This window comes from Tupaia chinensis, unplaced genomic scaffold (assembly GCF_000334495.1).
Source record: "Tupaia chinensis unplaced genomic scaffold, TupChi_1.0 Scaffold000359_1, whole genome shotgun sequence".
NCBI classification, from domain to species: Eukaryota; Metazoa; Chordata; class Mammalia; order Scandentia; family Tupaiidae; genus Tupaia; species Tupaia belangeri.
Window position 1 is genome coordinate 2,401,498 of NW_006159855.1, and position 16,442 is coordinate 2,417,939.

General features: G+C 47.5%; 1 protein-coding gene and 1 long non-coding RNA gene across 3 annotated transcripts in view; one reads left to right on the top strand and one right to left on the bottom strand.

Annotated features, from left to right (window-relative positions):
- Positions 1 to 16,442, top strand: part of LOC106735336 (uncharacterized) — a 23,250-nt gene continuing 6,808 nt past the window's right edge. The window contains exons 1-3 of one of the 2 annotated variants that reach the window (XR_003550106.1): positions 1 to 270; positions 1,432 to 1,527; positions 3,157 to 3,248. This is a non-coding gene — a long non-coding RNA (uncharacterized LOC106735336). Of the gene's footprint in view, positions 271 to 1,431; positions 1,528 to 3,156; positions 3,249 to 16,442 lie in introns of those variants that run through there. The other variant, XR_001370675.2, reaches the window with a different exon arrangement.
- The window catches only part of WDR73 (WD repeat domain 73), a gene marked incomplete at its 5' end in the record, with an annotated part of 13,646 nt that continues 11,522 nt past the window's right edge, over positions 14,319 to 16,442 (bottom strand). The window contains 1 exon segment of the mRNA XM_014589476.2: positions 14,319 to 15,101. Within this exon segment, the coding sequence (XP_014444962.1) occupies positions 14,866 to 15,101 (236 nt within the window).

Below are 16,442 nucleotides of genomic sequence, written 5' to 3' on the forward strand. Positions count from 1 at the left end.
TCCTGCCAGGGCTTTTAGCATTTCCACTATGAAGAAGCATCAGGACCCCGGGAGGTCCTCCTTCAACTCTGGAAGCTATGTCACCAGTGGCTGAGACCAGAGAAGTGCACGAAGGAGCAGATCCTGGAGTTGCTAGTCCTGGAACAGTTCCTGACTGTCCTTCCCCAGGAGATCCAGGTCTGGGTTAGACAACAGCAACCTGAGAGTGGAGAGGAAGCAGTGGCCCTGGTAGAAGACTTGCAGAAAGAACCTGGAAGACCAGGGCTGCAGGTGAGATATGAGGACATAGTTCTGAGTAGTTAAAATAGGGGAGTGTGAGAGACAGAGCCACCTTGGGTTGTCAGCAGTGTGAGTGACGCACAGTACTTTGCTATTTGTGTAAAACCGGAATTTGCTTATTCCTTGGAAGCTGCAGCTGTCTTTCCAAGTTCAGGCAGACTCTTCAGAGGAAACAGCACTGGCTGCTGAGTGCTGGTCCCTGCCATTGAGTAAGAGAACTATTTAAAAAGGCTTGAGTATCACACATGCCAGGGATCTCCTTTTAGAGAATGGTTCTCAGTCTGCAGCAGTCAGTCAGAAGCAAGTGACTTCACTTTTACTGACATCAAGCCTATTTAAAATAGCTGAATAGGGGCCAACAGGTGGCATGGTGGTTAAGGCACTGGACTCCCAAATGACTGATCATGGTTTAAGTCCTGGACCTGGTGGCTTGCTTTCTCACTCCCCTCAACCCCCTTCTCTCTGGTGAGCACACATGCTTTTATAGCAAAAAATTAAAAATAATAAAAAATAAATAAAATAATTTTTTAAAATAGCTTTATTATTGGTTGGTCCTATGTGTTTTGCTCAGGTGTTGGCACGGCAGTTAAGAGGAACCCCCAGGCGACCGGCAGATGGCATAGTGGCTATGTTGCTGGACTCCCATGTAGTCAACCGTGGTTTGAGTCCCAGACCCAGTGGCTTAAACTCACACCAGGCGTGTGGGCGTGCATGCCCAAGATCCCAAGAGGAGAATGGAGGAGAAGGGATTGCGGTGTGGCCATCCCCCTGGGGGGTGATTTCTCACTTTCTGTCTCTGTCTTTCTGGTGAGCACACATGCCCTATAGCAAAAACCTCTCCAAAAAAAAAGAGCAACCCCAGGAAACCTGGTGCCCAGGTTGCAGTGGGCCTAGGATCTGGGCCTTAGCACTCTGGGGCCTTCCACACACCTATACACTACTCTTCTGCAGGGATTTATGTACGACTGGCTTTCTCCTTGCTTCTTTGTGTCTTGGAATGTTTAAGTTCTAGTTCTCACACTTTTGGACCACTTTGTCCTTGCTTAGGGACAGGATGTGCTCTCAGAGAAGAAGGAATCTCCAGGATCAGTCCTGAGTTTCCTAAACATGCATCTGAAGCAAGTACAGATGGAATCCATGTGTCTGTTCCAGGTCATGGTGTAGAGCACACAGCCAGAACAAGAGGCACAAGTAAACTACACGTCAACTACAGCCCCAAAGAGCATCTCCAGCCCTCCCACAGCAGTGGTAAGCAGGAGCAGTGTGGGAAGGAAGAACGGAGCTCTTCCAGGGAGGGTGCTGGAGGTGCTCTCTTAGTGCAGAAAGTGGGGTGGAGGGCACAGCCCTCTTCTACTTGGAAGATGTGACCTGTGACCTAAGGCTGAACATGAGGCCATGGGATCCTAAACAGGCACCTCCAAGGTCATGTTTTATAAAACAACTAGGGGAGCCTATGGCACCTCTCCTCATGTGATTCCTGGTCCCGCAGGTCATGAAATGGAAACAAACTTTAGGCTTGGATGGGGAGAAAAGGCAGGGGTACACTAAAGTGTAGTATCGTTAAGGCAGGTAAGTGGGGCCAGCAGGTGGCATGGTGTTTAAGGGCACTGGACTCCCACATGGCTGACTATGGTTCGAGTCCTGGACCTGGTGGCTTGCTTTCTCACTTTCTCTCTCTGTCCCTCTCTGGTCAAATTAAAATAAATACATACATAAATAAAGTTAAAGAAAGTATTTAAAAACAAACAAAAACAGGGAACCAGCAGTTAGCGTAATGGCTATGTCGCTGGATTCCCACGTAGGCGACCGCGGTTCGCGTCCCGGACCCCGGACGTGTGCGCATGCTTGCCCAAGATCCCGAGAGGAGAATGGAGGAGAAGGGATTGCGGCGTGACCATCCCCCCTGGAGGGTGATTTCTCGCTTTCTGTCTTTATGTCTCTCTCTGTCTGTCTGGTGAGTGCACGCGCCCTATAGCGAAAACCTCTTAAAAAAAAAAAACCAAACAAACAAAAACAAGTAAGTGTCCTGAGATCAGGGTTTACATCTGAAGGACTCCCTATGCATGCTGGGTGCACTCATACATACATGCTGGTAGTCCTAGTTGGCCTGGGATGGATCACAGTGTGAAGACCCTGTTGAGGGGACCAGCAGTTAGCGTAATGGCTATGTTGCTGGACTCCCACGTAGTCAACCACGGTTCATGTCCCGGACCTGGTGGCTTAAAACTCACGCCGGGTGCATGTGCGTGCGTGCCCAAGATCCTGAGAGAACGGAGAAGGGAATGTGGCATGGCCATCCCCCCGGGGAGTGATTTCTCGCTTTCTGTCTCTCTGTCTCTCTGTCTGTCTGACACCTTATACGGAAAACCCGTCAAAAAAAAAAAAAAAAGACCCTGTTGAGGGTGCTTGGCTCTTTCTTTCACTATCACTTTCTCATGGAAGAAATAAAAAGGGGGAGGGGAACAGAGAGCTCACTTTTTTTTTTTTAAAGGCTTTTGTCATAAGGTGCACGAGTTCACCAGAGAGAGACAGAGAGAAGTGAGAAATTACCCCTGAGGGAATTTGGCCATGCTGCAATCCCGTCTCCTCCCACTCTCCTCCCTGGGAGTTTGGGCATGGACACACATGCACTTGGCCAGTTTTCCAAGCCACCAAGCCCAGGACTCAAACTGTGGAGTTGGTCACGTGGAATCCAGTACTTTAACCACCATCCCACCTGCTGGCCTGAGAACTCCCTTTTACTTTTTTCTAAGTCTGTTTCATCATTTGCCCTTGACTCAGTCTTTATGGACACATTTGTCCCAAAGCAGTGTGTTTTCCGCAGAGGAGCTCTATTTCCTCAGGAGCTGGTGATGTGACTGTGAAGTCTCCCGGCAGGCACAGAGGCAACCAGCACCCGTATAGAGCCACCTAGAAGGAACTTGGCAGAATTCTGCAAATGGGGTCTCAGAAGGTAAAATACCTTTTTTCTTTTCTTTTATTTTTAAGAGTTTTTTGTTGTTGTTGTTTTTGTTTTGTTTTGGTTTTTTGTTTTTTGCCTTAAGAAGTATGCATTTGCTAGAGAAAGACAGAGACAGTGAGAAAGGGAGAAATCACCCGCAAGGGGGAAGGCCATGTCGTGATCTCTTCTCCTTCATTCGTCTCCTGGGAGCTTGGGCATGCATGCACATGTGTCTGGTGTGAGCTTCAAGCCTTCAGGTCCAAGACTCGAACCATGGGCAGCCATGTAGGAGTCCAGCAACACAACCTCTATGCCATCTGCGGGCCCAAGAATGCCTTTTTTTCTTTAGAATCCAAGTTAGATGTGAATTTTCTGAAGTATTCTCTATTCCAGACCCTTTTTTTGATTTAATATTTCAAACCCATTCTTTCCTTCAGTTCCGCTTGAAAAGCAATATAGAAATCCAATATCACAGCCAAGTATAACTAAGGATGAATTTTTTTTTCCAGTTTGCTGTGGGAAGCATGTGCTTGCCAGGGACAGATAGAATGAGAGAGAAGAAAAGTGAGGAAGCCCTCCCCAGGGGAGATGGCCACACTTCAATTCCTTCTCTTCCATCTTCCTCTCTGGATTTTGGTCTATAGGCTTGGAGGGTTACCCCAATGGTAATCCCTCCTCCCCAGTGCACCTCAAGTCAGTGGGGGAGAGGAGGCCCTTGGGAAGCATTAAGACCCAGGATCAGGAAACAGGACGACTGTCCTGGTACTGCTCTCTAATCTGTATCTAGAGTGGCCTCATTAGGGGGGAAATTGGCAAATTCTTTGGGGAACACGGTTTACCTCCTGTTCTCAAATACTGCCTGACTTAGGGCTAGCAGGTGGCGTGGTGGTTAAGGCACTGGATTCCCATATGGCCGACTGCGGTTCATGTCCTGGACCTGATAGCTTGCTTTCTCACTTCCCCTTTCTCTCTCTTGGTCAAATTATTATTATTAACAATAATAATAATAAATTAATGTTAAGTATTTCTTTTTTTTTTTTTTTTGAGTTTTTTTTCGCTATAGGGCGCGTGCGCTCGCCAGACAGACAGAGAGAGACATAGAGACAGAAAGCGAGAAATCACCCCCCAGGGGGGATGGTCACGCCGCAATCCCTTCTCTTCCATTCTCCTCCCGGGATCTTGGGCACGCACGCACACGCGCCCGGCGTGAGTTTTAAGCCACCGGGTCCAGGACGCAAACCGCGGTCGACTACGTGGGAGTCCAGCGACACAGCCATTACGCTAACTGCTGGTTCCCAAGTATTTCTTTAAAAATAAATATTGCCTGACTCAATCAGCCACTGGACAGGAGGCCCGGAGGGACTCACAAAGACCTTTGGGAGGGTCGTGCTCTGTTCTGTGGCAAAGGAGTCTGCCTGGCTGCTTTTAGTAACAACATCATAGGAACAGAGAGAAAGCGTGGAGTTACTTAAAGCTTCAGTTGTTTCCATCTAAGGGACCCCATCAGTGTGAACTCTGCCTACATTGGTTACATCAAGCGGCTACTTAAACACTTGTCTGCTCTTGCTCTAGCCAGCTAAACACCTAAGCCTCCCTTTTCTCATCTGTGAAATGTACATCATGATGGTCCCTACTTCACTGGACCGTTTGACACATTGTTAGCACTCAGTAACTGTTAGGAGTCTGACACATTGTTAGCACTCAGTAACCATCCTCATTAAAACATGGGGGCCAGCAGATGGTATGGTGGTTAAGACACTGGACTCCTACATGGTTAATTATGCTTTGAATCTCAGACCTGGTGGCTTGCTTTCTCACTTTCCTTCTCTCTTCTCTGTGTGTTTCTCTGGTCAAATTTTAAAATAATGATAATAATAAATAAAAAAACAGTGTTAAAAAAAGTCCTAGCAGTTGCATTTTGTGAGATTAAAAAAAAAAAAAAAAGTTACGTATACATTGTCCTGTACTCCACAAAGGAGTAAAAGGGGTGAATTTTCCCAAGACATTTAGCTAAATGATTTCTTCTGAAAACCAGACCTTGTGGGGAGATGCTCCTATTCTCATTTCACCTACCACCTCCAGATAGAAGAGAAAGTAAATGACAGAACCCTTCCCTTCCTGCTTCCCCTGAGCAGGATTTCCAATTCCCAAGCCAGATGGAGTGTCAAGGCTGGAGGGAAGTGAAGTGCTTTGGAATGTTGATCTCCAAGCTTCAAAGATTTGGAAAACTTCCTATGCAGGTGGGAAATGAGCAGAAGGTAGTATTTCTCCAACAAAGAAGTCAGGCCTGGAATTCAATACCTGGGCACACCAGCCTTGCACAGGGCTGGGAGAGGAACCCAGGCACTTACCATCTCTGATTTTTTTTTTGTTGAGTGCAGAAACCGCAGGAGTTAGGAAAAAAACAGAGCAGCAGGTGACAGCCAGGAAAGCCTATTCCCCTAAGCTTAAAACTTAGTTACTTTGGAAAAAAATTTAACCAAATTATTAGTGTTTCTGATTTTTCTCTTAAATTTCTATCTGAATTTTAACTACAATTAACTATCACTTAACCAGGTTAATAGAAATAGTGAGAAAACTCCTAATTAAAACTACAATCAAAATTTGGTTATCGACAGGATAAATTCCTCATGATTAAGAGGAGCTCCCTAGGGGCTGGCAAGTGGCATGGTGGTTAAGGGCTCTGGACTCCCACATGGCCAACCGTGGTTCAAGTCAGTCTCGGACCTGGTGACTTGCTTTCTCACTTCCTCTCTCTCTCTGTCTCTCTCTGATCAAACTGGAAAATAACAATGCTAATAATAATAAATAAAGTTAAATAAAATATTCTTAAAAAAAAAAAAAGAGGAGCTCCCTATATTGAGCTGTAGTGCTGGACACCACTTGCCAACCACAGGTTTGGGTCCCTAGCCCTATTCCCCTGAAATTCCATCCCTGAACAGCTAGAGGGCTGAGGGAAGGAGACCATGGCATAACCAGACCCTGCTGCTTGTGCTTCTCTCTCTCGTGTGCATGCACACGTAAGCATGTACATAATCGCTATCATGAATGAAAGAAATACACATTGGGACCAGTAGATGGCGTAATGGTTATGTCATTGGATTCCCATGTAGTCAACTGCAATCCAAGTCCCAGACCTGGAGGCTTAAAACTCATGCCAGAAGCCAGCAGGTGGCATAGTGGTTCAGGCGCCAGACTCCCACATAGCCAACCATGGTTCGAGTCTCAGGCCTGGTGGCGTGTGCACTCACTTTCCCTTTCTGTCTGTCTCTCTCTGGTCAAATGAAAAAATAATAATAACAAATAAAATTAAATAAACAAATCTTGGGGCCAGCAGGTGGCATGGTGGTTAAGGCTCTGGACATTCCCACATGGCCAACCACAGTTCAAGTCCCGGACCTGGTTGCTTGCTTTATCACTTTCCCTCTTTCTCTCTGTGTGTCTCTCTCTGGTCAAATTAAAATAAATGAATAAATAAAATTAAAAAGTAAATAATTTGTTTTTTTTAAGAATTATTTAAGTTTATTTATGCATTCATTTAATTAATTTATTTGTTTTAGTTTGACCAGAAAGACGGGGGGGTGGTGAGAAAGCAAGCCACCAGGTCCAAGACTCGAACCGTGGTCGGCCATGTGGGAGTCCAGTGCCCTTATCCACCACACCACCTGCCGGCCCCAATAATTTGTTAAAAATAAAATAAACCTTTAAAAACAAAAACAACCCCCCAAAAAACTCATGCCAGGTGTGTTTGCATGTATGCCCAAAATCCTGAGAGAAGAATGGAGGAGAAAGGATTGTGGCATGGCTATCCAACCCCCCCCTCCGGGTGGGGGGTTACTTCTTGTTTTCTGTCTCTCTGTCTCTGTGTCTCTGGTGAGCACATGTGTCCTATAGCAGAAAAATCTCTCTCAAAAACAGAAATACTCATTTTTAAAATTTGCTATGAGGTGCATGCACTCTCTGGAGAGATATGGAGGTAGGAAGGGGATGAGAAAACAACTCCCACGGGGATGGCCATCCCACAATCTCTTCTTTATACTCCTCTCGGAAATTTGGACACACACACACACACATACGCACCCAGCATGTTTTTCAAGACACTGGGTCCATGACTCAAACTGTACAGTTGGCCATGTGGGATTCAGCTGCCTTAACCACTTCACCATTGGCTGGCCCAAGACATTTTTGTTTTGTTTTGTTACAGGGCACATGCATTCATTAGAGAGAGACAGAGAGAGAGACAGGGAAAGTAAAAGATGAACCCTTCGGGGGATATAGCCATGGCATAATCCATTCTCACACACATGTGCCTGGTGTGATTTTCAATCTGCCAGGTCCAGGATTTGACTGCAAAGCTGGTTATGTGGGTGGGATCCAGCACCTTAACCACCATGCCATCTGCTGGCTCCCAATTTTTTTAATAATTTAAAAAATTTATTTATTATCATTTTAATCTAACCAGAAAGAGAGAGGGGGATGATGAGCAAGCAAGCTGCTGGATCCAGGACTCAAACCACAGTCGGCCATGTGGGAGTCCAGCACTCCTAACCATCACAGCACCTGCCTGCTCCTGCCCCTAATTTTTTTAATAGATTTTTTTTCAAGACTTATTTAATTGTATTTGTTATTATTATTTTAATTTAATCAGAGTCAGAAACAGAAAAAGGGAAAATGAGAAAGCAAATCACCTGGTCCCAGATTTGAACCAGACTGGAAATGTAGAAGTCCAGTGCCTTAACCACCTGCCCGCCCCCCATTTTTTTTTTTTTTTTTTTTAAATAAGATGAGCTTCCTTCTCTGGTGAGGCTTAGTCATTTTATTGGAATTTTAGGGGATCCAAAACATAAATACCCAGATTCTACACCAACTGAGATAAATATAAGAGCTAAGACAGTGACAGTGAGATTAGAACGCCAGCCGGTGGACTGTTGGAGAATATGACTTAGATATGCAGCCACAGTCGTGATTTTTTGTTTTTTTTTAAGACAGATTTTTCCTATGGGTCTGTGTGCTCACCAGAGAGACAGAAAGTGAGAAATCACCACTGGCAGTGGGAGGAGGGGTTGGCCACGTGGCAATCCCTTCTCCTCCATTCTCCTCTAGGGATTTTGGGCACGCATGCACATGCGCCCAGTGTGAGTTTAAGCCACCAGGTCTGGGACTTGAACCGTGATCGACTACAAGAGAGTCCAGAGACTGGAGGGGAGAGGATTGCAGTGTGGAATCCACTTCTTGTGGGGGTGGGGGTGATTTCTCACTACCCCCGCACCCTATTTTTCTCAATCAAGCACATGCACCCTATAGCAAAAAAAAAAAAGTTTTGCAAGGTCAGGAAATAAATCTGATATGGGCTGTTTTTAAATCATTTCATTCTTTCAACAATTGATTTTTTTTTTTTGAGAGGTTTTTCCCTATAGGGCGTGTGCGCTCGTCAGACAGACAGAGAGAGAGAAACAGAAAGTGAGAAATCACCCCTCAGAGGGGATGGCCACGCCGCAATCCCTTCTCCTCCATTCTCCTCTCGGGATCTTGGGCACGTGCGCACATGCGCCCAGTGTGGGTTTTAAGGTCCAGGACGCGAACAGTGGTCGACTATGTGGGAGTCCAGCGATATAGCCATTACGCTAACTGCTGGTTCCCTCAACAAGTGATTCTTTCCTTAGGTGGAAATTCATCCTACCAATATCTGAGGTAGCTGTGATTATCAAGAGATTTTGGAAATAACAGATTCCCTTTTAGAAACTTGCCATCACACTTCTTTGGAATGGAATAAGAAGATTAAAATATGATATCCATACAATTTTATTTCACATACATTTTCTCCCTTAGTGAAGTAATGGAAACCTGAGCTGGAGATTGTATTTCCTAAGTATTTTACAATTTTTAAATTAATATAACATGTTAGTTACTTTTACTTATTTATTTAGAATTAAGTTGGGAAAAACTATCTATCTCATACTAATTCCAGTTTATCCTATTTCCTAAGGAGGAACAGAAAAGCAGCTACCTCCATTTCTACCTCCACTTAGAGGGTAGGGTCAGAGCTGCTTATTTTCATTTTAATTGCCCCCGCCCCATTCCCAAAGCCCTCAGAGACCTGCCCCTATTCCTGCCATTAAAGAGAAAGAGACAGGAGAACTGTCTTTCTTGTGCTAATTCCAGTTACCTTGTTTCCTAAAGAGCAGAGAGAAGCAGCTACCTCCAACTCAAGACCCTGGCCCAGTTAAAGGGGGGGTTGGGGTTACTTTTTCCCATTTAAGCCAGATCACCCCTCATGCCTAGTGCTCCCTGATGCCAGTCACCCATTCCTGCACTCGCAGTCAAATAGGTGAGGAAAACTTTCTTTTGCTAGAGAAGCACCCACCTCTTCCCGCTAGATGCTGCTGCCCCGCAGTCTGAGGCTGCATGAAAGGCCTGGGTTTGACTCCCAGCTCACCCTAGAAAGTCAGACGTGGGGGTTGGCCTATGCCTGTGGTCCCAGCTACTCACGAGGCTGAGGCAGGAGGACTGTGACATAGAGGCACTTTCTCTTTTTAAATTTTGCAAGGGTGTGTGCACTTACTTGCCAGAGAGCGAGAGAAAGGGAGAAAGGAGCCCCCAGTGGGACGTGGTTGTGATGCAATCTCTTCATTTCTCCACCCTGCTGGATTTGGGGCACGCATGACCGCATTCCCAGTGTGTTTTTCAAACTACCCGGCTCAGATTTGAGTCCACGGTCAACCATGTGGGATCTGGCTCCCTTAACCAGTAGGTTACAGTACCAGCCTGGGAATGTCAAGTTTCTCTCCAAGGTTTTTTTTTTTTTTTTTTTTTTTTTTTGTCAAGGGGCTGGTGTGCTTATCATAGACAGAGAAAGAAAAAGTGAAAAATCACCCCCCTGGGGGAATGGCCACATCATAATCCCTTCTGATCCATCCTTTGGGCCCATACACACTCACACCCAACATGATTTTCAAGCTGCCTGGTTTGGGACTCGAACTGTGGTCGGTCATGTGGAAGTCCAGCCCCTTAACTACCACACTGACCAAAGGTCAGGTTTTTTTTTTTTTTTTTTTGAGAGATTTTCACTGTAGGGCGCGTGCACTCGCCAGACAGACAGAGAGAGACATAGAGACAGAAAGCGAGAAATCACCCCCCAGGGGGGATGGTCACGCCGCAATCCCTTCTCCTCCATTCTCCTCTCGGGATCTTGGGCACGCACACACATGCACCCGGCGTGAGTTTTAAGCCACCGGGTCCGGGACACGAACCGTGGTCGACTACGTGGGAGTCCAGCGACATAGCCATTACGCCAACTGCTGGCTCCCAAAGGTCAGGTTTTAAATTTAGACTTTTAGACTCTTTGGAGTTCCATAATGGAATATGGCAGCGTGGTGGGGACTGTCGCCTGTCCTCTGGGTTTCCCTTCCCAACTCCTGTTCTTACCTGATAGGGCCCCTCTACGTACGTGTATGGGGATTCCATCCATCCCCAAGTTCTGCCCACGCTCCCCACACAGAGCCACTCCTTGGCCAGCTTTCAGGTTTAGAGTGCACACACTAACCACACACTCTGCCCTTGGGAGGTAGAGTTGGAAAAGAGGTTGCAGGCCCTAGAAGCAGGCTCTGAACATTCAAACATGGCATTCTGAGTTCGCATGCCTGGAAGATGACCTGGAAGAAGACCTGTCAGAGTGTACGGGCACACCCTGTGGCCAAGAGGACTCCCTGTCCTGTGAAGAAGGGATCAGCTGGGAGAGGATCGGAGGAGGCCTCTAACATGCAGGGCTCTGGCACCTGCTCTTTAAAAACTGTGACCAAATATACTTAACATAAAATTTACCATTTTAACCATTTAAATGAAAATTTTTTTAATTTGCTAGAGAGCATGTGCAGTCACTGGAGACAGAGGGAAAGGAGAGAAGGAAAGCACCCCCTTCCCCCATGGGAAATGATCACACTGTAATCCCTTCTATACCATCTTCCTCCTCTTGGGATTTGGGGCACACAATACCTGATGTTTCTCAAGCCACTGCACCCAGGACTTGAACCACACATTGGCCATGTGGGATCCAGGCACTTTAATCACCACACCCCTGTCTGGCCCCATTTTAACCATTTGTAAGTGTACAATTCAGTGGTATTAAGTACATTCAATTGTTGGACAACTATCACCACTACTAACTCCAGACTAAAACTCTGTCTCTATTAAACGATAATGTCCCATCACTCCTCCCCATAGCCCTTGGCAACCACCATTCTACCTTCTATGAATTCGAGTCCTTTAGGTACATGATATAAGCAGAATCACATGACAGCCGTCCTTTTGTATCTGGCTTGTTTACCGGCATCCAATCTGCCTACTTGTAAGGGTAGCACTGGTACCACTTCACTAACTGGTTGAGTTACACTTCACTTGTCAAAGGTATCCACAATAGGAAATGAGCACGTAAAGACAGACTCCCTAGGTCTGAACACATGACCTCACATCTTGGCTCTTCCTGCCTTGTGGAGGCCCACATCACCTCTGACAACAGTAATAACCACCTCACTTATTCATGCCGCCCTATCCATGCCGCTTTTTAAATCCTTCAGGGACTCCAGGCCCAACTCCTTCGCACAGCACACAGAGCATTGCCAGGTGGCTACAAGCCTGTTTTCTCAGTTCTATTTCCAACTCCCTTTGCTCCCCAGATGAGGCTGTCTCCTCCCACTTCTGGCTTTTCATATGCTGCTCCCTCTGCCTGGAACACCCCCGTCCTGTCCCAGGCCTGAAGGTAGCATAGACTCAGAGAGCACCTTTCCCGCTCATAGCTGGTCTCTGACTCAGTAGACATGGACTCTGACCCGTGTGCCCCCAGAACATACAGTCTCCGAGTCTATCCCCAACTAACACCCCCTCTAGTGAAGCCCCGCAGGATCCATCTCTGCATCTTGTATCCTAGCATTCATCATGGTGCTTGGCGCGGAGAAACACAGGAAATGCTAGATGAGAGAAATCAGAACCTACAGCACCACTCCCTCCCTTCTCTCACAGCTGTGGGGAGCCCAGGCTTCTCTCCTTCATCTTCAGAAACTGGGCCCATTCATAACAACCAGTCACAGACACCGTGGATGTGGGGTCTGTTCATGTTTCCTTCATTCATTTACCTTCCTGCTCACTCCCCCTGCCCGTTTGCCTCAGACCATCAGTTTCCTTCTCGCGTGGGCTTTCCTCTCCACGTGCACTCCAGTCTCCACCTTCCGGCTCCTTCCACAGACCCTTGCTCCTGCTCCTGGAAAGCCAGCCTCTGCACTGACTCCGGCCCTTAAGCCCTCATCCTAGTGAACGGACTGGGACACTGGGTCAGATGCCCCTCCCTGTGCCGGCTGGGGCTGACTCATTTGCCCTCTTAGAGGACTGTGGGAGTGGGAGGCGGTTCCATGTAGCTCAGCCTGAGCCTTGAGCGACATGGCCTCTAGAATAATCCCTCATTTCCTGGGACGTGCCTTAACATACCCTCTGCCTGGTAACATCCTTCTTTACCTTGGTACATCATCTTCGGGAACACATCCTCTGAGCACACATGTGTGTGAGAGCTGGCCCAAATCGGATTATTTTGCTTACCTTCTCTACGGCTTGCTGAATCTTGTTTCCTCTGCTGTCATCCTCTTCAAAGTGCTGTTTAGTCTCTCTTAAATTACTTCGTTTGTGAGGCCAGAACAGCTCTGAAGTTTTCCCATTAACGCGCTGCTCCTTGCTCACGGAGCAACTCTGAACCAGAGTTGTTGGTCTCTTTAGAGATCCTCTGGGGCATCTTTCTAGAACTGCTGACAGAACCAGCTGTTTTTTCTTATGGACTGAAGACTCTCAAAGAAGCTTCTGGAAATGTAGGGCTAGGAGAGAATTTGTGGTTGCCACAGACTGGGAGTACGTCTGGCACACGGTGGCAGGAGCCATGCGGACTCAACACGATTTTCAAGATGCTCCAGCAGAGGAGAGTCCCACCCGGCTTTGCACGGCGGGCAGTGGTTCTCTGTGGCCCTCCATCAGCAGCAAGAGTCTCCAGGGACTGATGAGAAATACCAATTCTTGGGCTCCAGGCCAAACCCCGTGGTGGCTTATACAGTGGCAGCTTGAGTAGATGGAACCACATTCCCCAGGCCCACTTCCCTCTATGTTTCCAAGTGGAGTGAGCCACGCACGAGAGGTTATCCAGTGAGGTCTGACGTAAAGTTGGCGGCAGGATTCGTAGCTCACGCATGGTCCCGGTGCGCCTGCGCCGCTCCACGTTCCGCCCCTTCCTCTGCGTCACCCACTCCTCGCTGCTTGCTCAGCTCCAATGACCGTGCTGCTCCATCAGGCCTGCAACCAGCTGAGCCTTGTGCGCCTGCGCGGATCCGCGTCCTGGCCCCTCCTATGTCTCCCGCTCCCCGCTGCATGTGCTCAGCAACACGTGATGGGTGTGCTTCGACGTGCCTGCTTCATTGAGCGTGCAGACAGCTGGGCCTTATGCGCCTGCGCGGATTCACGTCCTGGACCCTCCTGCATCTCCCGCTCCTAGCTGCGCGTGCTCAGGTCTGTGCGAAGGGATGCGGCTTCATCAAGCCTGCAGACAGCTTGGCCTTATGTCCCCACTCTTCCACCTTCTTCCTTCACAGATACCTGCCCTGCCCTGTGGACCTCAAGTTCCAGCCTTGGCCGTGAAGTCACTGCTTTCCAGAGAATCCACAGCTAAGGGAGGTTCAGTCCTTGTACCGAATCCCTTTGTGTTAGAGAAAAATTTCCCCCTAGTGATTCTGCTTCTCAGTAATAGATCTGCTAAGTCATGTGAACGTTTTTTATTTTTTTCTAAGTTTTACTATAAGGTGTGTGCAGAGACAGGGAGAAGAAAAGTGAGAAAGCACGCCCCAGGGCTTGGCCACGTCCCTTCTCTCTCATTCTCCTCTTGGGAACTTGGGCATGCAGACATCAACACGGGCCTGGCATGTGTTTCACGGCACCTGGTCAAGAACTCCAACCCACAGTTTGCCTAAGGGATCCAGCCACATGAACCACCAGGCCACCAATGGCCTGCATAATCTTTTTTCATTGTTACTTCCTTAATAGCTACTGGGTTACGAGTTTATTTTCTTTTTTTAAAAAAGTGTCTCTGGGCCTTTTACATTTTTTTTTTCTGTATAAAGTTCACAAAACACATTCATTAGCGCTTCTGATTATCAGTATGATACTGTGAAGGAGACAGGGAGGAAATACTGCCATTTTATACTTAGGGGAAACAGGGCTCCCAGATCTAACAGTAACTGCCAAGTAATTCATTGTACTGAGCACCTGCCAACTATTCTTTTCTTTTTTTCTTTTTAAAGAATGATTTATTATTTAATTTTATTCATTGTCTTATTGTATTTACAAGGGAGGCCTTGGATGCGAATCCAGGCCCCTCCCACGTGGGTCCAGCACTGCAGTGTTGTGTTACTGCTGCACCACTGGCTGGCCCTTAATACCTTACTTCTAACCTTCCCAGCAGCTCTGTGAGGTGCTTACTATCCTCACTTTACAAATAAGGACACTGGGGCTAAGAAAAGTCATCTGGTATGCCCAAGACCACACAGCTGGTAACAGGGCCCTGGGGTCACTTGAGTGTGACACCAGTACCCTTGTTACTACAGCAGCTCCTCCTCTTAGTGTCAAGGGGAGGCACGAATGTCCACCCAGTCCCACACGTGCAGAGAGGCATCACTTGCTGCTGACAACAAAGTCCTCGGTTTGCAGGGGTGCCAGGTATGGGTGGTGATCAGTGGGGGAGTGTCCATCCCGTCTCCGTCTAGGAAGATGTGCCCTCTGTGAGTGAAGAGAGGTTTTACTTGGCTCCCTGTCCCATCCCAAGACGTGACATCATAGATCTGGACTGTCCCATCAAAACCTGAGGAAGAACACAGGAAAGAGGATTCATGTGCAACCCCCCAAAGTACAGTTTATAATTTGCTTTATACACCAAACAGCCTATGAGGAGAGGCATCAACAGTGACAAGACATGTAAAGGCCAGTCAAAGGGCGGGTCCCATGTGCCCTCATGCTGGCAGCTGATGACGCATGGAGCAAGTAACGCCAAGCGTGTGTGTGTGTGTGTTTTAGAGATTTTTTGCTATAGGTCATGTGGATTTACCAGAGACATTGACAGAGAGACAGAAAGTGAGAAATCACTTCCCAGGGGGGATGGCCACACCACTGACCCTTCTTTTTCACTCTCTTCTCAGGATTTTGATGCACGCATGTATACCCTCCCAGTCTGAGTTGTAAACTGCTGTGTCCAGGACTCAAACCATGGTCAACTACATGGGAGTCCAGCAACATAACCATGATGCCATCTGCTGGTCTGTGTGTGTGTGTGTGTCTTAATTGCAGGGAGGTACAAGTACTGGCCAGAGAGAGACAGGGGAAGAGGGAGAAAGCACTCCCCAGTGAGGTGTGGTCACACCACAATCCCTTCTCCTCCATTTCTCCATCCTATAGCAATTTTGGGGTACACAAGCACATGACTGGTGTGTTTCTGTAGTTGCTGGGGCTGAGATTCAAACCACATTTGAATGTGGGATCCAGCTCCTTCTACCACTAGGCCACAGGACCAACCCGATAACTGTTGTACCCAGATTAGAAGCTAATCTAGAGGCTCTAGAGGCTAATCCTACACATGCATTATTGCTGTTAATCCTCACAACTATTTGAAGTAGGTATCATTATTTTCCCCAGAAAACTGAGGCTTAAAAGACTTTTTTGAATCTTTTCAACTTGCCCAAGTTCCAGTCCCCCTAACTCTGAGTTCCCCTTGGCAGATGGCCATCTCCTACCTGATGAGGGCAACAGAAGCACTTTGAGAGGACCGCCCACATGTCCCCACGTCGTTCAGATATTCCCACGCGCATCAGATCTTGCTCTCTTCCTTCATCTGCTCTTTCTGGATCCTGGCATTCCAATCATTCTTTCTTGCTCTCTCCATTATTGCTTCAACTCTCCTCTCAATGGACCCCTCCCCCCCCACTGCCGTCTAGTTATGGTCATTAAATACTCCCAAGCACTAGACTCCACCAGATCAGACCTAGGAGCCCACTGACCTGGCTGGCTGGCTGCAATTCAAAAAGCAAGTCGGCTGAAATACACCCTTGAGAGCTTGTCACCTCTAGGATAGCCCCATGGCCGACCCAGGCCACTCGACTGACATCATGCCTGAATTGCAGCTAGGCCTAGAAAGGCCTGCAGCCAGGGT